Genomic DNA, 27860 nt, shown 5'->3' on the forward strand with positions numbered 1-27860 from the left:
ATGAAAATGGAGAAGTTACAACAGACACCACAGAAATACAAAGCATCCTAAGAGACTACTACAAGCAACTCTATGCCAATAAAATGGACAACCTGGAAGAAATGCACAAATTCTTAGAAAGGTATAACCTTCCAAGACTGAACCAGGACAAAACAGAAAATATGAACAGACCAATCACAAGTAATGAAATTAAAACTGTGATTAAAAATCTTCCAACAAACAAAAGTCCAGGACCAGATGGCTTCACAGGTGAATTCTATCAAACATTTAGAGAAGAGCTAACACCCATCCTTCTCAAACTCTTCCAAAAAATTGCAGAGGAAGGAACACTCCCAAACTCATTCTATGAGGCCACCATCACCCTGATACCAAAACCAGACAAAGATACTACAAATAAGAAAATTACAGACAAATATCACTGATGAATATAGATGTGAAAATCCTCAACAAAATACGAGCAAACAGAATCCAACAGCACATTAAAAGGATCATACACCATGATCAAGTGGGATTTATCCCAGGGATGCAAGGATTCTTCAGTATACGCAAATCAATCAATGTGATACACCATATTAACAAATTGAGGAAAGAAAAACCATATGATCATCTCAATAGATGCAGAAAAAGCTTTTGACAAAATTCAACACCCATTTATGACAAAAACTTTCCAGAAAGTGGGCATAAAGGGAACCTACCTCAACATAATAAAGGCCATATATGACAAACCTACAGGAAACATCATTCTCAATGGTGAAAAACTGAAAGCATTTCCTCTAAGATCAGGAACAAGACAAGGATGTCCACTCTCACAACTATTATTCAACATAGTTTTGGAAGTCCTAGCCACGGCAATCAGAGAAGAAAAAGAAATAAAAGGAATACAAATTGGAAAAGAAGAAGTAAAACTGTCACTGTTTGCAGGTGACATGATACTATACACATAGAATCGTAAAGATGCCACCAGAAAACTACTAGAGCTAATCAATGAATTTGGTAAAGTTGCAGGATACAAAATAAATGCACAGAAATCTCTTCCATTCCTATACACTAATGATGAAAAATCTGAAAGAGAAATTAAGGAAACACTCCCATTGACCACTGCCACAAAAAGAATAAAATACCTAGGAATAAACCTACCTAGGGAGACAAAAGACCTGTACACAGAAAACTATAAGACACTGATGAAAGAAATTAAAGATGATATCAACAGATGGAGAGATATACCATGTTCTTGGATTGGAAGAATCAATATTGTGAAAATGACTATACTACCCAAAGCAATCTACAGGTTCAATGTAATCCCTATCAAATTACCAATGGCATTTTTTTACAGAACTAGAACAAAAAAATCTTAAAATTTGTATGGAGACACAAAAGGCCTCGAATAGCCAAAGTTATCTTGAGAAAAAAAAATGGAGCTGGAGGAATCAGGCTCCCTGACTTCAGGGTATACTACAAAGCTACAGTAATCAAGACAGTATGGTACTGGCACAAAAACAGAAACATAGATCAATGGAACAGGATAGAGAGCCCAGAGATTAGCCCACGCACCTATGGTCAATTAATCTATGACAAAGGAGGCAAGCATATACAATGGAGAAAAGATAGTCTCTTCAATATGTGGTGCTGGGAAAACTGGACAGCTACATGTAAAGGAATGAAATTAGAACACTCCCTAACACCATATACAAAAATAAACTCAAAATGCATTAGAGACCTACATGTAAGACTGGACACTATAAAACTCTTAAAGGAAGAACACTCTTGACATAACGCACAGCAAGACCTTTTTCAATCCACCTCCTAGAGTAATGGAAATAAAAATAAACAAATGGGACCTAATGAAATTTCAAAGCTTTTGCACAGCAAAGGAAACCATAAACAAGGCGAAAAGGCAACCCTCAGAATGGGAGAAAATATTTGCAAACGAATCAACGGACAAAGGATTAATCTCCAAGACATATAAACAGCTCATGCAGCTCAATATTAAAAAAACCAAACACCCCAATCCAAAAATGGGCAGAAGGCCTAAACAGACATTTCTCCAAAGAAGACATACATATGGCCAAGAAGCATGTGAAAAGCTGCTCAACATCACTAATTATTAGAGAAATGAAAATCAAAACTACAATGAGGTATCACCTCACACCAGTTAGAATGGGCATCATCAGAAAATCTACAAACAACAAATGCTGGAGAGGGTGTGGAGAAAAGGGAACCCTCTTGCACTGTTGGTGGGAATGTAAATTGATACAGCCACTATGGAGAACAGTATGGAGGTTCCTTCAAAACTAAAAATAGAATTACCATATGATCCAGCAATCCCACTACTGGGCATATACCCATTGAAAACCATAACTCAAAAAGACGCATGCACCCCAATGTTCATTGCAGCACTATTTAAAATAGCCAGGTCACGGAAGCAACCTAAATGCCCATCAACAGACAAATGGATAAAGAAGATGTGGCACATATATACAATGGAATATTACTCAGCCATAAAAAGGAACAAAATTGAGTCATTTGTTGAGATGTGGATGGATCTAGAGACTGTCATACAGAGTGAAGTAAGTCAGAAAGAGTAAAACAAATATCATATCTTAACGCATATATGTGGAACCTAGTAAATGGTACAGATGAACCGGTTAGCAGGGCAGAAATTGAGACAGATATGTAAGAGAACAAACATATGGACACCAAGGGGGGAATGTGGAGGGATGGGGTGGTAAAAAAAAAAAAAAAAAAAGAATTCTTTTTTTACACTTCAAAAAGTTAAACATAGTCCAGAATAGGAAAATCTACAGAGACAGAGAGTAAATTAGTGGTTGCCAGAGGCTAGGGGAAGGGGAGAATGGGGAATGACTGCTAGTGGGTACAGGGTTTCTTTTTGGCACAATGAAAATGTTCTGGAATTAGACAGTGGTAATGATCGCACAACTTTGTGAATGTACTATAAACCCCTAAATTGTATACTTTAAACATGTGAATTTTATCATATGTGAATTACATCTCAATAAACCCATTATTTAAAAAAAAGTTACATCAGAAGCATGCATATTAAAACATAAACCCAGAAAAAAGAAAACATTGCATGACTCAAATCCTTTCAAATTTATCAAGATTTGTTTTTATGGGTCAGAATATGATCTCTTGGTAAATGCTCTCTGAGCACTTGAAAGGAATGTATATTCTGCTATTGTTGGATAGAATGTTTTTAAAATATCAATTTAGGTTGATAGTATTCAAGTTTTCTATATCCTTACTAATTTTCTACTTGTTCCATCAATTACTGAGAGAGGGGTGCTGAAATCTCTCACAATAATTGCAGCTTCACCTAATTTTCCTTGTAGTTCTACTAGTTTTGACTTCATGTATTTTGAGGCTCTGTTGTTAGGTGCATAAACATTTAGGATCATTATGTTCTCTTGACTAATTAATGCCTTATAATAAATTGAGAGCCTTTATCCCTGTAATATTCTTTATTCTGAAATTAACAGTCACTCCAGCTTTCTTTAGTATTAGCATAGTATAACTTTACCTTTAACTGATCTTTATCTTTATATACAAGAAAATACATTTTTTGCAAGCAACTTGTAATTGAGACTTCCTGTTATATGTCTGCATTTTAGTTGGGGTGTTTAAACCACTTACAATTAATGTGATTATTGATATAGCTGGGTTTAAACCTACCATTTTGCTATTTGTTTTTTATTTGTCCATCTATTCTTTAATTCCTCTTCCACTTTCCTTTATTTTTTCAATATAAAGCATTTTAAGGTATTTGACTATAGACACATAAAACTATTTAAATGATGAGAAATTTAACCACATAAACAGTGTTCAAAACTTCTGCACCTTCTGAAAGACAAGGCATCCATGGTCTCTTGGGTAGGGGTAAGCAGGAGGACCACACACCAGATCTTAGATGCTCTGTCCTAGAACTGACATCTATTACTTTCTCCTCCAGCATATTGGTCAGGAGTTCTATCTAAATGAGCACATGGACAGCTGGTGAGCAATCATTACAAAATGTGATGTTGTAGGTACCAAGTAGAAACACAAAAGAAGCTGTTAGTTTAGCAGGCGAAACTGAGTCTGGAGCACAGGAGAGAGACCAAGGAGAAATCAGTTAGGAGGGGAGAGAAAGACAGTGTGACTGGGAGAGGAAGAGAATGTCCTTTGCCTAGTGACTGGGAGAGGAAGAGAATGTCCTTTGCCTAAGTCCAAAACCCAACTACCTCCCGAAATTTCATTTGGGAGACATGGCTTAACAGTAGCAATCAGGATAAAAAAACAAAACCTAAGGATTTAAGAGATCATAGACACAATATGAAGCAACCAAGAATAATTTTAAATTAAGATGCATGAACTGAATTACCTTTTTAAGAAAAGGCAGATGATAGGCACTTGGGTTGTGCTTCCATGTCTAGGCTTTTGTAAACAATGCTGCAATGAGCACTGAGGTGCACGTATCTTTCTGAATTAGCGTTTTCATCTACTTTGGATACATGCTCAGGAGTGGAACTGCTGGATCATATGGTTGTTCTAGTTTTAGTTTTTTGAGGAATCTCCAAACTGTTTCCATGACAGGTTAGAAAAGAACAGAACTATCATCTCCCTTTCCTTTTTTCTTTCTTTTTTTTTTTTTTTGAAGTATAGTTGATTTGCAATATTAGTTTCAGGTGTACAACATAGTGATTCAATATTTTTACAGATTATACTCCATTTAAAGTTATTATAAAATAATGCCTATATTTCTCTGTGCTGTACAATATATGCTTGTTGCTTCTTTTACCTTCTTTTAAATTGACTATTTGACAGTTTTTTATGATTCTACTCTATCCCCCTTTTGTTGGCTTATTAGCTGTAATTCTTTAATTCGTGTGTGTGTGTGTGTGTGTGTGTATTTGCTTTAAGGTTTTTAGTAAATATCTTTAACTTATCAGTCTACCTCCAAGAGATACTGTAACACTTCATATATAGTAAAAGAATCTTATATCCGCATGTTTCCATTTCTCCCTTGTTGGCCTTTGTGCTATTGCTGCCATATATTTTCCATAAACCCCACAGCAGATTATTGTTTTTCTTTAAATAGTCAAATATCTTTTTAAAAATATTTTTAAAATAAGGAAAAAAAGCATTTTCTGTTTACCTTCATTTACGAATTTTTAGTAATACTTCTTTGTGTGCATCCAGATTTCCATCTGGTATTATTTTCCTTCAGTTGGAAGAAGATCCTTTAGCATTTCTTATAGTTCTATCTCCTGGTGCTAGACTCTTTCTGCTTTTGTATGTCTGACAAGCCTTCATTTCTGAAAAACGGGAACAGAATCCTAGGTTGACTTTTTTTCCTTCAATACTTTAAAGATGATGCTCCACTGTCTCCTGGCATGCATTGATTCTGATGAGAAGGCTGTTGTTGTTTTCATCTTTATTCCTTTTATGTAATGTGTCCTTTTTACTCTGGCTGTTTTTAATGTTTTACCTTTATTACCAGATGTAAGCAATTTGATTATGCTATGCCATGGTATAGCTTTCTTCATGTTTCTTTTCCTTGGGATCTGTTGAACTACTTGGATATGTAGGCTTATAGCTTTCACCACACTTATAAAATTTCAATCATTATTTCTTCAAATAGGTCTTCCCTCCCCTGTCCCAGCTCCTCTCCTCATGGCCTCCAATTACATGTATATTTGGCTACTGGAAGTTACCCCATACCCCCCTACTGCTCTATTTATTTTTCTCTCAGTCTTTTACCTCTTTGTGCTTTATTTTAGATAGTTTTTGTTGCTATGTTTTCAAGTTTCCTTATCTTTTCTTCTGCCCATCTGATCTACATGTTAACCCTAATCAGTGCATATACATCTCAGACATGGTATTTTTCATCTGCAGTTCAATCTGGACAATCTGGGCCTTTTCTTCTTCTTCTTTTTTTTTTTTTTTCATATCTTCCATCTGTCACATGCGCAATCTTTCCTCTACTTTCTTGAACATTTGCAATATAGTCATAATAACTGTTTTAATTGTCATTGTCTGCTAATTCTACCATCCACAGCATTTCTGGTTTGGTTTCAAATGATTGATTTCTCTCCTAATTATGATTTATATTTTCTTGTTTCTTTGCATGATTGGTAAGTTCTGATTTGATGCAGGACATTGTGGGTTTTATCTTGTTGAATACTGGATATATTTGTATTCCTATAAACATACTGAGCTTTGTTCTGGAACACAGTGAAATTACTTGGAAACATCCTTTTGAGTCTTACTTTTGAGCTTTGTTAGGTAAGAGAAGATCAGAATTTAGCCAAGGGTTAATTTTGCCCTACTACTGCAGCAATACCTTTCTAGATACTCCACCCAATACCCTATTAATTACAAGGTTTTCCATCCTGACTGGTGTAACTACAAACTGTTCCCAGCCCTGCAAGAGCTCTGAGTATTTTGCCTTCTGCTACCGTCAGGCGGTTCTCTACCTGGCTTCCTTACACACACATGCTGATCGTATTCAACTGAAGATTCAGGCTCTGCAAATCTTTAGAGCTCTCACTTTGTACAAGTCGTTCCATTCCAGTACTCTGCCCTGTGAACTCTGTCCAGACTCCACTCCAGGATGCCAGCTGTGACTCATAAACTCATAGAATTCTCCAGCCTCTGCCTGGATTCCCTCACCCTGCTCTGTGGCCTACATGCTCTCTCCCGCAGTAAGATGGCACAATCATAGGGGCCACCTTGTTTGTTTCTGCTATCCCATCTTGTGCTATATGATGTCCAATATCTGAACATCACTGTTTGATGTATTTTGCACAGTTTTTCAGTTGTTTCAATTCAAAGAAAAAGTTCAGTCCCTGTTACTCCACCTTGGCTGAAAGCAAAAGGCTGTAACATATCTATTATATTCTGAAAATGATTTCCTACTTTGTACTAAGTTTTTCTTTCACTTTATGTTTTCCCACCTTTGAACTTATTAACTTTGGAATCTAATGAACTTTTACAGAAGAGTTCAGGATTGCGAAATTCTGCAAAAACCCACTTATTATTTCATTACTGGAAAGTTCAGTAGAAGGCAACCAGTAATTTTACTCATTCATTCAGGTCCCCATAAAAGGCATCCACAGAAAAATTAATTATGAGAAAAATAAGGCAACATAATAAATATACTGCTGGCAATTAGGATGCCACAAAGGAGTCTGAGATGTTAAAACACATGTTTCAATATAGAAATCAACAAAGTCTGGAAAATTATTAAAGTACCAATGGACAACAAAATAATTCTTTACCTCATAGTAAAGGCTCTAAAAATAGAAGTGGTATAATTTGTAATTTTTTATTAGATGCTGGATCTACATTTAAAGATTTTTAGGAAAGCACAAACACCTAAGGGAAAAAAAGAAACTGACTAATTCAATGACTAATCTGTACAGGCAAGAATACCAAAGACCTAACATTAATCAGAACACTGTGCCAACATTCTACCCTGATGAAGGGTTCTATCAGGTATTAGAGTAAGACTTCAAAGTTAAGCTATATCAAGATGCTTTTTACTTTAATCATGAAATAATCTAAACATTAAAAAGTATGGAGAATAGAACAAAAGTTCATTTAACCCATCAACCAAATTTAACAAATGTTAACATATTGTCATAACTACTTCAGATCTTTACTATTTTTTTGTTAAATAAAACATTATGGATACAGTTGAAACCTTTTCTATGTCCTTCTGTAGTCCCATTAACCTCCCTTCCCAGAGGTAAGCACTAACTATCCTTAAGTTAGCATACCTTCTTCGTCATTATATTTTCATTCTGTTGTCATAGCCACAAAAGATAGAGTATTATTTTGTGTTTCAAATTTATAGAGTTAAGTATTTAAACTAAAGAATCTACAGTACATTTTCTACTACAAACAAGAGACCATCACCTCAACACTGTATTGAAGGAATGGCCCCCTTGTGATAAGGTGATAATGTGCTACGAATTTGCTACTACAAAATTATCCTGTTCCTTTCTAAATAGGAGGGGCACCAAGGGAGTGCTTCTTTACAGAAGAATGCCAGATAATAAATGCAGAAGTAGTCACAGAGTTAGAAAAAAATCCCAGTTTCTGCAACCACCAGTGATTCAGGTAAGGATCATCAATAGACACTAAAACTATTGGAAACAACACACGCATATCGTCTCAATGTTTATCGCTCCACACACTACTTATTAGTTAGAAAGATACCTTTACAACAGAGAAATCTGGTAGGCAGCACCTTAACCAAATGACCTAAATACGTATCACCAGAACTTCCAGGTCGGTGAACACACGGAGATACCAGGGAGAATGGCGCACTCCGAGAGGGCATGGAAGCTCTGCACCCTTTCTCCATGCTTTGTCCTATGCATATTTTCTACCTGGCCGTTCCTGAGTTTTATCCTTTTGTAATAAACTGGTGATCCAGTTTGTTAAATAAATAAATACCGCCAATAGTGGGGCAAAGTAATATCAAGTGCTTCCTGATGAGATGCAACTAGGAGGAATCACCAACATCAGGGATCAGCAAACTATTTCTGTAAAGACCAGTAATAAATATTTTAGTTTTTTGTGAGCCATACAGTCTGTCACAACTGTGTAAGTGCCACTGAAACACAAAAGCAGTACATATAATATGTAGACAAATGGGTGTGGCTGTGTTTCAATAAACTTTGTTTATAAAAACAGGTGGCAGGTCAGATTGACCCCACAGGCTCTGGTTTGTAGATCTGCAAGCTACATGGTAATCCTGCCGAAAATGTTTAACCTGAATCTAATCATAAGAAAACAATCAGAAAAATCCATGTTGTGGGGCATTCTATAAAACACAGACCTGGATTTTCCTTTAAAAAAAATCAATGCAATGACAGATAAATGAAGGTGGGGGCTGCTCCAGATGAAGGGGATTAAGAAGATGTGACTCGCCATGAAAAGACTCCGAAGAGCCTTAAATGCATGTTCCTAAGGGAAAGAAGCCAGTCTGAAAAGGCTACATACTGTATGATTCCAAGTACATGATATCCTGGAAAAAGCGAAACTAGAGACAGTAAAAAGATCAGTGGATGCCAGGGGCTTGAAGAGAGGATGAATGGGTGAAGCCTGGAGGATTTTTAGGGCACTTAAACTATTCTGTATGATAATTCATTTGTCAAAACCCATAGAACTTAACAGCACAAAGAGTGAACCTTAATGTATGCAAAGCAAAAAACAAAAACACATTTAGGAGGACAGGGGATCCCAGGAAAGAATGCAGAGGGTGACAAGAGAATACAGCTGTACTGCAAATGGATGAAATAATCTTACTGAAGAGGGTGAAAAAATGGCGCTGACCTAAATAACTTTGTCAATGAATAGACTTTTGTAAGATTAAGGCAAAAGGAACTGCACAAAAGCACTGTACTCTAGTTAATATCACGTTGTTTCCCACAGAGTACCAATTAACCACTCTGATACAGCTATACCTGTATACTGGAATTAAACAAGTAAGTAAAGGAATGGCAGATGTTAGGAGTCAGGTTCCTCACTGTTGGATTGGGGATGTACAGATAAGCAAGGGGAGAAGGCCAGAATGATCCACGTGATAATGGATTAGAGTTGGAAACATCAGTAAGAATTCATGTTTAACATACAGATTCAGATGGTAAACATGAAAATATTTACACCTATGCATAAGTATACAGGTTCATATATTTCTTTGCTCTGTCAGTTAAGAGAGCCTAGAAGAAATGAAACCCCAGTAATAAAGAGTATACCTAGCACTCAGATCTTGGCTTCTAATACCATTCTCCAATAAAACAACCAGGGCTCCTAGAGAAATGGCTGATTCTAGGACTGGCTCAGGATATACAAAATTAGCCTGGAACATCTTAAAGTACCAGAACTACACACAGATGGCATATGTCAAAGGGGCAAAGAAGCCAACTGAAAGAGTTTCCAATGACCAAATCTAGAATAATTTGAGTAACAAAATAAATAAAATCTCCCATGCAAAAGAATTCCAAGTAAATTAACTCCCCACTCCTCAACTGTGTACTGTGCATAGTGACTTCCTTCCAAAGGGTACATTATGAGCAGGGAGACAACAGAGCAACCTTACAGTGGGGAAACCTACATTACTTCAGCCAAGCGATCAAGGTCAACATCAACAGTCATAAATCATGTAGAAAGTAGGTGCCCTGGATATGATGTGATAAAAGTGACACTTTATCTTTGTGATTTTCCTCTCAAAAACCCATAACCCCAGTCTAATCATGAGAAAAGCATCAGGAACATTCCAACAGAGAGGCATGTTATGATAGGCCTGACCAGTACTCCCCAAAACTGTCAAAGTCATCAAACTGGGAAAATCTGAGAAATTGTCACAGTTCACAGAGCCTAGGGAGACATGACAACTAAATGTAATGTGGTATCCTGGATGGGATCCTGGAGCAGAAAATGGACCTCAGTAAAAACTAAGGAAACCTGAATAAACTATGGACTGTAATTAATAATGCATCAATATTGGTTCATTAATTGCAACAAATGCAGCATATTAATGTAAGATGTTAATAATAGGGGAAACTGTGGAGGGGAGAATTAGATATAAACAAATATATAAAAATTAAAAAGATAAAGAAAATCTTTCTAACTATTCTAGTAGTCACCCAATAGAATAGACTGCTCTACAAAGTAACACATCACCAGGAGTAACAGGGTACGAAGAATGAGTTCTGAATTGGAAGGCTGGATAAAATCTCCACAGCTTTCCTCTGTTTAACAGACGAAATAATTTTACATTCAGAATCAAGATCTAAAGTATTACAAAGTATTGAAATGCTTCCAAATCAATGAATAATTAAAATGTCAAATTATCTAGATAATTGGTTCGTTTATTTATTCTGAATCTAGAAAATTTGTCATCTATATAAGGTAATATATGGTACCTCTGTGTTCAGAATATCTGATTAACATCAGATATGTTAATAATAGATTTATTTGTTTTGTTATATTTATATGCTTACATATAAATATAATCTTAAGTATTTATTATTGATATATTTATACTTATTTGTAAGTGTTAGTTTATATTTACTATACTTATGTACTATATTTATACAGCTTTAGATTTTAATGGCATGGTGTAGTGGTACCATGATTCTCAACGCAGAATGGATCAAATTTAACCAAAGTTTCTTGGATAAGGGAGAAATACAGACAATTATGGGAAGAGACAAGGTTAAGCTATGGATGGCAAAAAGTGACTATGATAAGAAAAAAACAGCTAGAAAGGCAAGAAGGCATCTAAAATAACCCCAAAAGGTCATTCAACACAATAAACATTTCTGTCTGTGTACAAGATTTGCTATGCCACAATGTCAAACATCCAGCGTTAAGTGTTCAAAACATTACAGCAAGGCCAACAGGCACATGAAAAGATGCTCAACATCACTAATTATTAGAGAAATGCAAATCAAAACTATAATGAGGTCAGACCAGTCAGACCAGACCTCAGACCAGTCAGAATGGTCATTATCAAAAAGTCTACAAATAATAAATGCTGGAGAGGGTGTAGAGAAAAGGGAACCCTCCTACACTGTTGGTAGGAATGAAAATTGGTGCAGCCACTATGGAGAACAGTATGGAAGTACCTTAAAGAACTAAAACTAGGGCTTCCCTGGCGGCGCAGTGGTTGAGAGTCCGCCTGCCGATGCAGGGGACATGGGTTCGTGCCCTGGTCTGGGAAGATCCCACATGCCGCGGAGCAGCTGGGCCCATGAGCCGTGGCCGCTGAGCCTGCGCGTCCGGAGCCTGTGCTCTGCAATGGGAGAGGTCACAACAGTGAGAGGCCTGCGTACCGCAAAAAAAGAAAAAAAAAAAAGAACTAAAACTAGAGTTACCCTATGATCCAGCATTCCCACTCTGGGGCACATATCTGAAAAAGATGAAAACTCTTAATTTGAAAAGATACATGCATCCCAATGTTCACAGCAGCACTATTTACAATAGCGAAGACATGGAAGCAACCTAAATGTCCATCGACAGATGAATGGATAAAGAAGATGTGGTACATATATAATGGAAGACATATACATATATATACTCAGCCATAAAAAAGAGTGAAATAATGCCATTTGCAGCAACATGGATGGACCTAGAGATTATCATACTGAGTGAAGTAAGTCAGATAAAGACAAATATCATATGATATCACTTATTTGTGGAATCTAAAGTAATGATACAAATGAACTTATTTACAAAACAGAAAAAGACTCACAGACATAGAAAACAAACTTACGGTTACCAAAGGGTAAGGGGTGGGAAGGATAAATTGGTAATTTGGGATTAACAGATACACACTACTATATATAAAATATGTAAACAAGGACCTACTGTATAGCACAGGGAACTATATTTAATATCTTGTAATAACTTATAATGGAAAAGAACCTGAAAAAGAACATGTATATATATATAACTGAATCACTTTGCTGTACACCTGAAACACTGTAAATCAACTATATTTCAATTTAAAAAAACACTAGAGCAAGATGAACTAAATTCAAAGACTCTTTTGACACTAAGTGAATCCATTTACTTCAGGGATCCTCTTAAGCCAGCAAGGCAGTAGACAAAAATAAAGAGGCAACTTAGTGTCGTGTTTAGGAGTGCATGATGTACAGCTGAACAGCCTGGGTTGGGCTGTAGCTTTGCCTTGTATTAGCCATGTAATCTCAGGCAAGTTTCTTCACTTCTCTCCCTGTTCCTTAGTTTCTTCATCTGTAAAATGGAGATAATAACAGTTCCTAATTTAGAAGGATGCTGTGAGGATGAAATGAGATAACCTACTTAGAGTTCTTAGCACAGTATCTGATACATAGTAATGCTTGCTATTATTATTATTAGTTCAAAAATTTCTCAGTAATAAGCTATTTGGTCTTTGTTATGTACACAGTTCATAAAGGGTAAATTCACCAGCTTTGCAGAGTCCCACAGTACCTCAAATCAGATGACAAAGACAGGCAGAGAGCACGCAAGCCAAAACGGTCTGAACCCCAAAGTTTACCTTTTAATCAGTGGAACACATTTCCCACATGCACAATAGAAACAAGTAGTGGATATACTATTAGTAGCACAGGTGAAAGATGTGAGTAGGCTGGGCTGAGCATCTAGCTGTGATCCACACCACTGCTCTCATGGGGAGCATTCTATGGTACTTGGGAAGGAAAGAACACAGTGACCCCCGGGGAGAATACATCTGCCCCTGGCGGCACTGGAGCAGCTTGAAGATTACATCTTATTCTCAAGGACTTCAGAGAACCTATTCTGCACAGTACCAAGAACACCACAGCACTCACTGTAGTAACAGTAAGAAACACTGTAACCCATAACACACACAAAGATTTTAAAATAAAAAATGTAGGGATTTGTTTTTATTTCAAAACCTGAATATGCTTTTGGCGATATCTTTTCAAAAGCAGGACCCTCTTTAATTGGCAGTATCTCAGTACCAGCTCTCAATCTCTCCATAACAAGTCGACTGACTAGTTCGTTTTCCCTATGGGTTTATATACCTCACTTTCTTCTTAAGCAAGTAATACTGAGCAGTGAAACCACTCAAAATTAGACCAAAAAAAAAAAGTAAGGGAGAAGAGTTTAGAAATTTTACAAAGTCAATCAGGAAATAAAATGTCAAGAATTAACTACATTTCTTAAAGTCAGCTATACACACTTACATTCCACACACATAAAACAAGATGTTGGTCTCCCAATAACATTCTCCAGTAATAGAATCAGAGCTCCTCTGAGAAATGGTTGATCCCAGGGCTGGGGCAGAGAAAGAACAGGACATGTCTGGAACATCTTAGACCAAAAAGTAAGGAAGTGCTCAAAGAAGGATTGGGGACATGTTAAAAGGACATGGACCCAGACTGAAGGGGCTACCGCCAGCCAAAATGGGGATGATTAGAGCATCAAAATAAAATAATCATAGTAAAGAATTATAATCCTTTGAATAAAGTAAGAATCCTTGAGTCCACAGTGATATAAACAAAAGATCAAATAAATGGGGCGGGGGGTGAGAATGGGCGGATAGGGTAAAAAGCTCTTCCTTACTGTAGAAAAACAACTAATGTATCTAAAAGGAATGATGGAATAAGAAAAATCACCATTTGCCAATCATCATCATAATAACTGATTCAGGCAAGAATCATCAAAGGATGCTGAACTAGTGGATGAAAGTTTGAGAAGCAACAGGACATTCACATAGTCTCAGAATATACCCCTACAAGTTAATTTTCAATTACAATAAAAATGTACAGTGGAGAAACCTGGCAGATATCACCTTAACCAACTGATTAAAGTCACCATTGCCACTAATGGGGGCAGTCGACAGCATGTGCATCCTGGTGTAAATGCACTGAGAAGTCAGCATTGTTTCAATGATTTGAAATTGAAAACTAAGGAAACCTGAATAAACTATGGACTGTAATTAATAATGCATCAATATTGTTTCATTAATTGCAACAAATGCAGCATACTAATGTAAGATGTTAATAATAGGGGAAACTGTGGAGGGGAGAAAAAGCATAACCTAAATCTAATAATGAGAAAACACCGGAAAAACCCACCTGCATTCTACAAAATAACTGGACTGTACTATTCAAAATTGCCAATGTGATGAAATACAATAAAAGACTCCAGGATAAAGAAATTAACTGAGATTAAAGGAATTAATTAATCTCAATAAGGTCTGTAAAGTAGATAATAGCATTGTTTCAACGTTAAGTTCCTGATTTTCATCACTGTACTATGTTTATGTAAGTGAATTCCTTGTTTTTAGAAAATACACACTGAAATATTTAGAGGTAAAAGGGAATCATGTCTGCAACATACTTCTAAAAGGTTCAGAGAAAAGAATGAAGTGGGAGAGTAAGAGAGGAAGGGGGAAGGTGGAGGCGAGAGAAAAACAAATGTTAACAAAATGTTGACATTTGGGGAATCTGTGAAGAGCATCCAGGAGTTTCTGCAACTTTTCTGTGTCTGAAATTATGTCAGTTTTTAAAAATTAAGTTGGATATAAAGTACTACATCTGTCAAAACTCATAGAACAGTACACAAAGATCTGTACATTATATCATAAGATAATAATAAAAGATTATTCTAGATGTTTCATCAAATGTTGATGATTGGAACACTTCAGTAATTGAAAACAGAGGTTAGAAACCCACAAAGGACCAATCAAAATGAAGACTAAATTCAAGCCTGCTGTATGTTAAGCTTGAAATGATACGGTAGCACCAGTGAGGCTGCCTGTCACTTCTGTGCCCACAATGACCAGCAGCTCTCATGATTTCCTGGCTGTACAGAGGCCTGCCACCTTCCTGTCACACTCCCCAGAAGGCCCTCTTGTGCTCAGCCGGGTAACACTACATTCTCTTACTAATCAGTCTCCAAATACATAAACCCGTTTGTTACAAGCAAACACAGACCTTAATTTTTTTTTTAATTAAAAAAGGGAGAAGCCAAACATGATAGTGACAATCTCTGATGAGGGCAAACATGTTGCTAAATAAGCCTCAGGGAAACACTGCCGCTGATGCCAAGGCCCAGAGCAGAAGCCAGCCTCACACCTGGCTTAGAACACAGGTTAATATCTTTCCAAGTGTTTTTTAAAGATTACTATCATTCTAATAGTCAACAATATTTTTCAAAACACTAATAAAACAAAGTGGCTGAGATGTCTCATACCTTGCTTTAGAAATACTATAAATTCCTTTACAGTTTGGTCCAAATGAACTCCATAATATACTACAGGTCTGAAATTGCGATGCTCAAATGAACGAATGAGGCGAACCGTAATGGTCACATCTTCGGAAGCCATGTGAAGAAATTCCTGTGGCAAGGGGACAATGACATCAACTCATAATTATCTACAAGCCTGTACTTGCTCCATCAGCTCTTGGGCACCCAGCCCATCTCTCCCACACTGCACAGTTAGCAACACAGTCCCCACACCCACGCCAGATTCCGGGACAACCAAAGGGTCCCAAGGTCACTCCCACCTACCCACTGCGATCCTGGACAGCTTCATCACAGTCACTGATGTTCTGACTGGTCAAAAACTGACAGGGCACAGAAGATGAACACAGTTGACTCAAGGGTGTGGGTGTGCATGTATGGGGAGAAGTGGGTTGCACTAAACATGTGACCACTCTGGTTTGGTACACCAGCGATCTCCTCATTTGGCCCTGAGATGAAGTACACTTATATTAGCATCAACTATCAGGCTACATTTTGTTTTGTTTTGTTCTTTTTGTTTTGGCTGCGTTGAGTCTTCGTTGCTGCGCGCCGGCTTTCTCTAGTTGCAGGGAGCAGGGGTTACTCTTCGTTGCGGTGCGCAGGCTTCTCATTGCAGTGGCTTCTCTTGTTGTGGAGCACGGGCTCTAGGCACACGGGCTTCAGTAGTTGTGGCATGTGGGCTCAGTAGTTGTGGCTCACAGGCTCTAGAGCACAGGCTCAGTAGTTGTGGCATGCGGGCTCAGTAGTTGTGGCTCACGGGCTCTAGAGCAAAGGCTCGGTAGTGGCGCATGGGCTTAGTTGCTCTGCGGCATGTGGGATCTTCCTAGACTGGGGCTCGAATCCGTGTCTCCTGAATTGACAGGTGGATTCTTAACCACTGTGCCACCACGGAAGCCCCAGGCTGCATTTTAATTTCACAAATGTTGCCAGATTTCAGGAAGGATTTAATCATGTGCCACGGTATCATCCACCTTCCACACTATTATTTGAATATGTTTATTTCATCCTAAAACTATGTATTGGGTTGGCCAAAAGGTTCTTTCGGTTTTTTCTGTAAGATGGCTCTAGTAGCACTTGGTTGTCTTTAACTACATTCAAAACAATTATGTTAGATTGTATTGTGACAGCTGTCATATCAGAGTGCATTTAAGAAACAGAATTATCGGGGCTTCCCTGGTGACGCAGTGGTTGGGAATCTGCCTGCCAATGCAGGGGACACGGGTTCGAGCCCTGGTCTGGGAAGATCCCACATGCCGCAGAGCAACTAGGCCCGTGAGCCACAACTACTGAGCCTGCGCGTCTGGAGCTGTGCTCCGCAACAAGAGAGGCCGCGATAGTGAGAGGCCCGCGCACCGCGATGAAGAGTGGCCCCCACTTGACACAACTAGAGAAAGCCCTCGCACAGAAACGAAGACCCAACACAGCAAAAATAAATAAATTGATTAAAAAAAAAATTGGTGAATTTTTGTGTAGCCATTTTAATATTGAAGATGGAAGAAAGAAAGCAACATTTTCGGCATATTATGCTTTATTATTTCAAGAAAGGTAAAAACGAAACCAAAATGCAAAAAACTAGATTTGTGCAGTGTATGGAGAAGGTGCTGTGACTGACTGAACGTGTCAAAAGTGGTTTGCAAAGTTTTGTGCTGGAGATTTCTCGCTGGATGATGCTCCATGGTCGGGGAGACTAGCTGAAGTTGGTAGCGATCAAATCGAGACATTAATTGAGAAGAATCAACATTATACCATGCAGGAGATAGCCAACATACTCAAAGTATCCAAATCAAGCACTGAAAATCATTTGCACCAGCTTGGTTATGTTCATTGCTTTGATGTTTGGGTTCCACATAAGTTAAGTAAAAAAAACCTTCTTGACCATAGTCCCGCATGCGATTCTCTACTTAAACATAATGAAAACGTTCCATTTTTAAAACAAATTGTGACAGGTGATGAAAAAATGGATACTGTACAATAATGTGGAACGGAAGAGATCGTGAGGCAGGCAAAATGAACCACCACTGACCACACCAAAGGCAGGTCTTCATCCAAAAAAGGTGATGTTGTGTATATGGTGGGATTGGAAGGGAGTCCTCTATTATGAGCTCCTTCTGGAAAACCAAACGCTTAATTCCAACAAGTACTGCTCCCAATTAGACCAACTGAAAGCAGCACTCGACGAAAAGCGTCCAGAATTAGTCAACAGAAAACACATAATCTGCCATCAGGGTAACACAAGACCATGTGTTTCTTTGATGACCAGGCAAAAACTGTTACAGATTTAATTCTATCATCAAACCAGGAGGTATTATACTCATTTAAGGATGAGGAAAGACTCAAGAGAGATTGTGCTAATTGCCCAAGGTCATATAGCTGATAAAAAATGAAGCCAGGATTCAAGCACCAATTTAATTCCAAATCCCATGCACTCTCTAATGCACTGTTTGAAAAATCATCCCAAACTATTTCCTCCAAAAAATCTGCAAAGTTGCCAATGTTTTAAAAATAAAATTATGGTATATTTCTAATTAGTAGCAACTACTTCACGCTTTCAACTTTGCATACAACTTACAGCCATAATATGCAAGTACTAAAAAAAATACCTGTAATGAGGGGAAAGCAGGGAGCAGGGGGTGGGGGAGGGGTTGGTGGTGGTGGTGGGATGAACTGGGAGATTGGGATTGACATATATACACTAATATGTATAAAATAGACAACTAATAAGAACCTGCTATATTAAAAATAAAATTCCAAAAGAAAAAACCCTGTAATACTAATAACATAAGAAAAGATGTCCAACCTCACCAGTAATCAGTGAAATTCAAAATAACAATGAGATATATTACTCATCAAACTGACAAAGGAAAAAGTCTGACAATACCTAGCGTTGGCAAGGGTGCAGAACCAGTTAAGGCTGGCATCCAAACAGGTTCTACTTTTGGAGACAATCTGGCAATATTTAGTAAAGCTGAAGATTCACATACCTTTCAATCCAGCAATTTCATTCATAGGTAGGTGTCCTGGGGACTCTCTCACACACGGCACAAGGAGAACTGTAAAAGAACATTAATAGTAACATCATTTGTTAATCGCAAAAACTGGAAACGGCTAAATGTTCATCAGCAGGAGGATAGATAATTATGACATTTTCATACAATGAAATTAGTTCAAGCAGTGAAAATGAATGAACCTGAACTATGCACATCAACACAGATGAAATCTCAGAAAGAGTAAGGTGAATGGAAAAAAATCAAACCGCAAAAACATCAGAATACACTACCATTTACATAAAGTTCAAAAGCATAGCTTTTATTATGTTTAAAAGGAGATGATTAATTGTTCTTTCTGAGGCAGAGAAAGGATTATGCAATTAGGGAGAAGTAAAACCGGTGTTTCAATTATACTGGTTGCATTTTATATCTTAAGTAGGATGTTAGGTATAGGGAGAGTATAAATTACTATTCTTTAAGCCTTTCAGTGTGTCCAAAATACTTCATAAAATACACAAATAAGCCACACTAATTTGGCCTAGAAAGTCTCTCTGAATCATAGAATGCTTACACAAATAATATACAGCATATTATGCATGAAAAGCAAAGGTTCAGCTGTTTTAATGCATAAAATAGTTTGCAATTATAATTAGTATACTGTTTATAATTCAACAAGTGGTTTTTAAGGAACTAAAAATAATATTTTCCCTCTAAATTAAATCTTTTGATAATTCCATTATTAAATTAAATCTTTTGATAATTCCATTATTAGCTACTACACTATTTGTTACTTTTTGTTGTTGTTTTATCTAATTCCTTTATTTTTGAGTATTGTGCAGCAAATTCCAGATTTCATATAATTTCACCCTATAACACTTCAGTATGTGTCTCTAACACTGAACACTTAAAAAAACTAAAATGTCATTATCATACCTAACAAAACTAATAGCAAATACTCAGTTTCATCTAATACTTAGTCCATGTTTTGATTTTCTCTGTCCCCAAAATGTCTTTTTACAGTTAGCTTGTTTGATTTAGAATCCAAAGTCTACATACTTTATTTCACTTATATATACAAAATTTTTTAAATTAGGAACATACAGTACAAGCTCTTTATAACCTGCCTTTTAACTTAACTTCTTATGCACATTTGCCCATGTATTAAATATTTTTCTTCAATGATTTTAAGGTCTGTACAACATTCCATACTTCTTACCTCCAACATCTTATTATTGGACATTTAGCTTATTTTCAAATATACACACATGAGAAATGACTCATGAGAAGTAGAAAACCTGGGCTCAAGATGAATAAGCATATTTGTTAGATTTTTTGATACTGCCAAATTGCTCTGCAGTGGGGCACATCAGTTTTCCCATGAACAGTGTATTCCTTGCAAAACACTAGGTATTATAATAGAAAAATTATTATTACTTTTATCCACATCAATAGGTACAATAATATCTTTTTTATTTATTTGCATTCTTTAGTGTGGTTAAACATGACCGAAAAACAAACAAAACAAACAAAACAAAAATCCCTTACAAACCAACAATGAAAATGTAAAACATGTCAGAAAAGTGGACAAAGATATGAACATAAAAATTTCCCAAAAAATATATTATTTTTTATGAAATTTGGTTTTACAGTGCTTCCCAAAAATTCTGACCCTAGAATCTACCAAATAATGGCAGTTCAGCAAGACGTTTACAATTTAAAATATACTGAGGTACTTAATAAAGAATCTCTCTCAAGAAAGGGATATTATCAAAGATTCCATATTTTAGAAGCAGTGTTAACAGGGTTTGTGAAAATTATGACCAACTTCTTCCTCCTCTCACCAAGTCCCCAGAACAACAAAGAAGTCCTCCAAAGCACACCACACACATACACCCAAACATGCTGGGAAGCCTATAATGCAGTCCAAGTTCCCAAAGAGTTTAGAGCTGGACGGATCTAACTTAATTATTGACTCTACCTCTTAGCCCCAACACATAGTTGGATCTCACACAGCTGGATCTCAATAAATAGTAGCTGCTTTTATCAACAGTCTACTTGGGATTAAATAGGTTTGGGCATAAAGACAGCTCATGTAGGCAGCAGATAAAGATACAAGATTCCCAGGTACAATGAAATAAATGATACAAACGGTCTAACCAAGGAGGCTGGGCAAGCTAGCACATGCATGCCTTACGAAACTTTTCTAATTGTAGGTTTGTTTTTTTCACTTAATAAAAAGTTGCCCATATATTGTACTTAAATAGCTGAAGTTTTCAATTTAAAACTCCAAATTTGCATTAATATCTAATTTTGGTCAACAACATATGGTCATCTTCATCAGAAATTTGTTGTAATTTATACTCAGTAACTAAACCATATTAGCTACTATCAGCATGAAGCCATTATTTAATTTGCCTCAAGGACTGTTGGAAATACAGCTTGTTAGTTTAGGGAGCCAGACATACTGTAGAGACAGCTTGGAAAGCCAGTATTACAAACTATAAATGTGACATTTTCCCAGAAGGCTTGACCTACTTTAAAAAAATAGAGTCTATCACACAGAGTGAAGTAAGTCAGAAAGAGAAAGACAAATACCGTATGCTAACACATATGTATGGAATTTAAGAAAAAAAAATGTCATGAAGAACCTAGGGGTAAGACAGGAATAAAGACGCAGACCTACTGGAGAACGGACTTGAGGATATGGGGAGGGGGAAGGGTGAGCTGTGACAGGGCAAGAGAGAGTCATGGACATATACACACCAACAAACGTAGTAAGGTAGATAGCTAGTGGCAAGCAGCCACATAGCACAGGGAGATCAGCTCGGTGCTTTGTGACCAACTGGAGGGGTGGGATAGGGAGGGTGGGAGGGAGGGAGACGCAAGGGGGAAGAGTTGTGGGAACATATGTATATGTATAACTGATTCACTTTGTTATAAAGCAGAAACTAACACACCATTGTAAAGCAATTACACCCCAATAAAGATGTTAAAAAAATAAAATAAAATAAAATAAAATAAAATAAAATGAATCTGATCAAGTTTAAAACGCATTCCTCAAATGAAGGGACAGAGAAACCAAAAGCAATAATTTAGGGGTAAATTAACAAAAAATATTCAAGGACATGAAAAAAAGATCTGAATAAATGAAATGATAGACCATGTTCTTAACGATGAAAGCGCAAAGTGGTAAAGAAATCAATTCTCCCTAAATTAAAATATAAATTAAATAAAATCTCAATCAAAATATAAAATGGTGGTCTGGATTTATCACAAATACTTCTAATCTGGATGAAAATGCTTGTGAACTTAGCAAAGTCATAAAAGAAAAAAAGAGATCAGCAGCACCAATTATTAAAACACACTACAGAGTAACAACAGTCAGATATATAATAGTAATACATGAACAAGCTAGTATGATGTTCATATATTTACAAAATGCAATAACAGAAATGTTAAAGGACAATCAATCTAAGGTAATTTAAGCTGTGACACTGAAGACTGACAAATCAATAGAACACAATAGAAAACTCAGAAATAGACTCAAGATTTGAGAATTTAGCATAAAAATGGCATTTCAGGGCTTCCCTGGTGGTGCAGTGGTTGAGAGTCCGCCTGCCGATGCAGGGGACACGGGTTCGTGCCCCGGTCCGGGAAGGTGCCGCGGAGCGGCTGGGCCCGTGAGCCACGGCCGCTGAGCCTGCGCGTCCAGAGCCTGTGCTCCGCATCGGGAGAGGCCACAACAGTGAGAGGCCCGCGTACCGCAAAAAAAAAAAAAAAAAAAGGCATTTCACATTTGTGGGGAAAAGATAGTTTATTTAATCAATGGCATTGGGAAAACTGGTCAGACATTTTTAATTTTTTTTAATACATCTTTACTGGAGTATAATTGCTTTACTGGAGTATAAGTGCTAGTTTCTGTTGTACAACAAAGTGAATCAGCCATATGCATACATATATCCCCACATCCCCTCCCTCTTGAGCCTCCCTCCCAGCCTCCCTATCCCACCCCTCTAGGTCGTCGCAAAGCATCAAGCTGATCTCCCTGTGCTATGCGGCTGCTTCCCACTAGCTATCTTACATTTGGTAGTGTATATATGTCATTGCTACTCTCACTTCACCCCAGCTTTCCTCCCCACCGCTGTGTCCTCAAGTTCATGTCCTCTATGTCTGCGTCTTTATTCCTGCCCTGCCCCTAGGTTCACCAGTACCTTTTTTTTTTTAGATTCCATATATGTGTGTTAGCATACGGTGTTTTTCTCTTTCTGACTTACTTCACTCTACATGACAGACTCTAGGTCCATCCACCTCACTACAAATAACTCAATTTCGTTTCTTTTTATGGCTGAGTAATATTCCATTCTACATATGTGTCACATCTCTATCCATTCACCTGTCAATGGACACTTAGGTTGCTTCCATGGGTACTGTAAATAGTGCTGCAATGAACATTGTGGTACATGTCTCTTTCTGAATTATGGTTTTCTCAGAGGATATGCCCAGTAGTAGGATTGCTGGGTCATATAGTAGTTTTATTTTTAGTTTTTTAAGGACCCTCCATACTGTTCTCCATAGCGGCTGTTATCAATTTACATTCCCATCAACAGTGGAGGAGGGTTCCCTTTTCACCACACCCTCTCCAGCATTTATTGTTTCTAGATCTTTTGATAATGGCCACTCTGACCGGTGTGAGGTGATACCTCATTGTATTTTTGATTTGCATTTCTCTAATAATTAGTGATGTTCAGCATCTTTTCATGTGCCTCTTGACCATCTGTATGTCTTCTTTGGTGAAATGTCTGTTTAGATCTTCTGCCCATTTTTCAACTGGGTTGTTTGTTTTTTGGATAATGAGCTCCATTAGTTGTTTGTATATTTTGGAGATTAATCCTTTTGTCCGTTGTTTCATTTGCAAATATTTTCTCCCATTCTGAGGGTTGTCTTTTCATCTTGTTTATGGTTTCCTTTGCTGAGCAAAAGCTTTTAAGTTTTATTAGGTCCCATTTGTTTATTTTTGTTTTTATTTTCATTACTCCAGGAGGTGAGTCAAAAAAGATCTCGCTCTGGTTTATGTCTAAGCATGATTTTCCTACGTTTTCCTCTAAGAGTTTTATAGTGTCTGGTCTTACAGTTAGGTCTTTAATCTATTTGGAGTTTATTTTCGTATACAGTTTAGGTAGTGTTCTAATTTCATTCTTTTACATGCAGCTGTCCAGTTTTCCCAGCACCACTTATTGCAGAGGCTGTCTTTTCTCCATTGTATGTTCTTGCCTCCTTTGTTGTAAATTAGGTGACTACATGTGCACGGGTTTATCTCTGGGCTTTCTATCCTGTACCACTGACCTATATTTCTGTTTCTGCACCAGTACCATACTGTCTTGACTACTGTAGTTTGTAGTATAGTTTGAAGTTGGGAAGCCTGATTCCTCCAGCTCCATTTTTCTTTCTCAAGATTGCTTTGGCTATTTGGGGTCTTTTCTGTTTCCATACGAATTGTTAAATGTTTTGTTCTAATTCTGTGAAGAATGTCATTGGTAGTTTGATAGGGATTGCACTGAATCTGTAGATTGCGTTGGGTAGTATAGTCATTTTCACAATATTGATTCTTCCAATCCAAGAACATGGTATATTTGTCCATCTGTTTATGTCTTCTTTGATTTCTTTCATCAGTGTTTTATAGTTTTCTGAGTACAAGTCTTTCACCTCCTTAGGTAGGTTTATTCCTAGGTGTTTTATTCTTTTTGTTGCATTGGTAAATGGGATTATTTCCTTAATTTCTCTGATTTTTCATTGTTAGTGTATAGGAATGCCAGAGATTTCTGTGCATTAATTTTGTACCCTGCAACATTACCAAATTCATTGATTAGTTCTAGTAGTTTTCTGGTGGCATCTTTAGGATTTTCTATGTATAGTATCATGTCATCCGCAAACAGTGACAGTTTTACTTTTTCTTTTCCAATCTGTATTAAACTGGTCAGACATCTGGAAACAGGTAATGCTGGATTCTTACTTCATACCTTATACAAAATAAACCATATGTGGAACAAATATTTAAACTAAACTGTAAAATCACAGGAAGGCATCAAAAAATGGGTATAAAATTTTACAATCTTAAAGAAAGATCTTTCTAAACAAATAAAAATCAGCAACCATCAAGGAAAAGGATGACAGATAAAACAACAAAAAAAGTTAAAAAATCAGTATCTTAATAGAAACATGGGTAAAGGTAATTAATAGGCAATTGGCTGAATTGTTAAGTAGGCAATAACATGAAAAGATGATCAACTTTTCTAGTAACTAAAGAACTGAAAATAGAAATACTAAGATATCAAGTTGCCATCAGATTGGTAAAATATTTTTAAATTAAAAACTGGCCACACCGGTGTTGGCTAGAGTATAGAAAAATAAATATTTTATATACTCTTGCTAAGAACATAAAATGATACAGCCTTTCTGGAGAAGAGTGGGGTAATCTATATCAAAATCTTAAATTTGCCTACCCTTTGACATGGCGATTTCTCTTCTACTAATTTACCTGGAAGATAATCACATCAAATATTTTAAAGATCCATGTGTTTATAATGATATGGTTTAAAAAGCCAATTAGTCACTCTGGAAGCTAAAAGGGCATTTATTTGTTTTTCTGGAAACTGGCTTACCAAGGTGGGGAGGTAGGCATTGAAAATAAGAAAAATAATCAAATTCTTATACAGACTGTATTTCAAGGTTACCAAATGGCTGATGAAAAAGTTCTTCTTTATAGAAGAATTACAGCTAAAAAGCACTGAAGGAATGATAGAATTTAAAAATCATGATTTCCAAATTTATCAAAATGGCTAAAATAAAACAGTGATAACATCAAATGTTGGTGAGGATGCAGAGAAACTAGATCTTTCATTCATTGTTGATGGGAATGCAAAACCGTATAGCCACTCTGGAAAAGAATGGCTGTTTCTTACACAACTAAACATGTCCTTATCATAGACCTAGCAAATACACTCTTGAGTATTTATGCCAGAGAAATGAAAGCTTATGTTCACACAAAAACCTATACACGAACGCTCATAGCATAGTCACGTGTAATACCCCAAAACTGGAAACCCAAATGTCCTTCAACATGTGAATGGTTAAACCAACTGTGGTATATTCATATCATGAAACACTGAGTAATAAAAAGGAATAAACTGTTATACACTTAACAGTTTTGATGGATCTTAAGGGAATTTAAACTGAAAAAAAACACCAATCTCAGAACATTACATACTGCATAGTTCCATTTATATGTCACTCTTGTAATGACAAAATTATAGAAATGGAGAACAGTGCTCCGGAGGTCAGCGGGGAGGGAAGGAGGTGGCTGTGGCTATAAAAGGGTAACATGAGAGATCCTTGTGATGGAACGGATTCTTAACCATGGTGTTATCCACATTTATCTACATATGTGATAAAACTGCATTAAACTAAATGCACATGCACATGCATACATAAGAAGATGTAAAACCAGTGAAATCTAAATCTGGTCCATGGATTGTATCAACATCAATTCCCTGGGTGTGATACCAGACTACACTGAAGCAGGATGTTACCCTTGGGGAAAACTGGATGAAGGGCATACAGGATCACTCTGTATTATTTCTTACAACTGCATGTGAATCTACAATTACCTCAAAAGTTGCTAAAAGCCATCATTTTGAAAACCCTAATGATATAATGAATGTAGGCAATGATCATAAAAGGGTGTCAAAACCATTAGGTAAAAGATGGATGGGAAACTTTAGAATGAATACTGCAGGGGCTGACAACACTTGAACTTAGTAATCAAACTTAACAAATGAATCAAGCCTCTGGATCTAACTCCTGGTTTATGGGCTATGATGGTGTCTGGAAGAACAAGTTAAATAATACCATAAGGAGGTCATCAGCCAAGTTCAGACTGTGGAAAATTCTACTGAATAAATGACTTGTTTTCTTCAACAAATAATTAGCATGAGAGATATAGAAGGAGAGGAAGGTTATAAACCAAGAGACTTAAAAGAGCTGTATCAACCAATGTTTAGACCTTGCACGGATCCTTATTTGCATAATATTAGATGATATTAGGAATTAATATCAACTCTGTTTATTTAATATTATTATGCTTCTGAGTCTTTAACTTAAAAAGACTGAGGTATATAGGTTAAACGGTATTATGACTGGTACTTGCTTTCAAATACTCTGACAGAGGAAAAACAATTATGGATGTGTAGATTATTTTAAAAATTGTAGAACATTGGTAACTGCTGAAGCTGGGTATATGTGGGACCTTATCATACTACTCAATTTTTATATGTTTAAAATTTTTCATAGTAAAATCATTTTAAGAGAAGATAAGTGCACAAAGATGTACATTCAAGGAAGATTTTTTCATTGACGTGTTTCTAATAGTTTACAAAAATAAGAATCCATCTAAATGTTCATCAGTGAAGACCTAGTTAAGTAAATACATCACACCATAAAATAAAATCCGCTTGCAGACATTAAAGGGTGAAATGGATCCAGGGATACTAACTTTAAAAGATGGCTATGACATATTAGTGAATATTAGCTCTTGCCTGTTACTTGTTTTATATATCTTTAATATTGCTTGATGTTTTCATAATGATTATGTGTTTTGAAATTAGGCTAATTTCCCTGTATACTTACATTTGCACTTTCCTGATGTATGTGGTATACAGCAAAAAAAAGTTACTTTTAAAGCTAAAGTATTTCTACTTCCTTTAAGAAAAAAGAGCTAACTGAACAAAGCAAACAAAAGAGAACTTATCAAACACTATACAGAACAGAGAGGGTCAGAAACTTAGTTACACTACTGATACGTATTGAGGGACGTCAACTAAACCCGAAAAGTATTCAGCAGTGAGGGGCACGGGGAGCAGGTCACGTGCCCAGGATGAGTCTACACCTGTCCAAGGTGCACGAAAGGCCTTCCATACTCAGCCCCTCCCCACCCCTGTGATGGTATTCGTCACCATCACAACCCACTTTGCGCATGTCACCCCAGCAGCAACAACTGCCCATGATTTCCCCACGTACCAGGCTGTTCCA

At 36.8% G+C, this 27860-nt stretch overlaps 1 protein-coding gene across 8 annotated transcripts in view; it reads right to left on the bottom strand.

The window, feature by feature from the left end:
• Window positions 1–27860, bottom strand: part of C6H2orf76 (chromosome 6 C2orf76 homolog) — a 94310-nt gene that overhangs the window by 36822 nt on the left and 29628 nt on the right. For 5 of the 8 annotated variants that reach the window (XM_060153026.1, XM_060153025.1, XM_060153027.1 and 2 more), the window contains exons 2-3: window positions 18771–18839; window positions 15739–15883 (exon numbers count right to left, since the gene is read on the bottom strand). In XM_060153026.1, the coding sequence (XP_060009009.1) occupies window positions 15739–15871 (133 nt within the window). In that variant the 5' untranslated portion in view covers window positions 15872–15883; window positions 18771–18839. The remainder of the gene's footprint in view (window positions 1–15738; window positions 15884–18770; window positions 18840–27860) is intronic. The other 3 variants (XM_060153029.1, XM_060153028.1, XM_060153021.1) reach the window with 1 other exon arrangement.

Source organism: Lagenorhynchus albirostris, chromosome 6 (genome assembly GCF_949774975.1).
Source record: "Lagenorhynchus albirostris chromosome 6, mLagAlb1.1, whole genome shotgun sequence".
NCBI classification, from domain to species: domain Eukaryota; kingdom Metazoa; phylum Chordata; class Mammalia; order Artiodactyla; family Delphinidae; genus Lagenorhynchus; species Lagenorhynchus albirostris.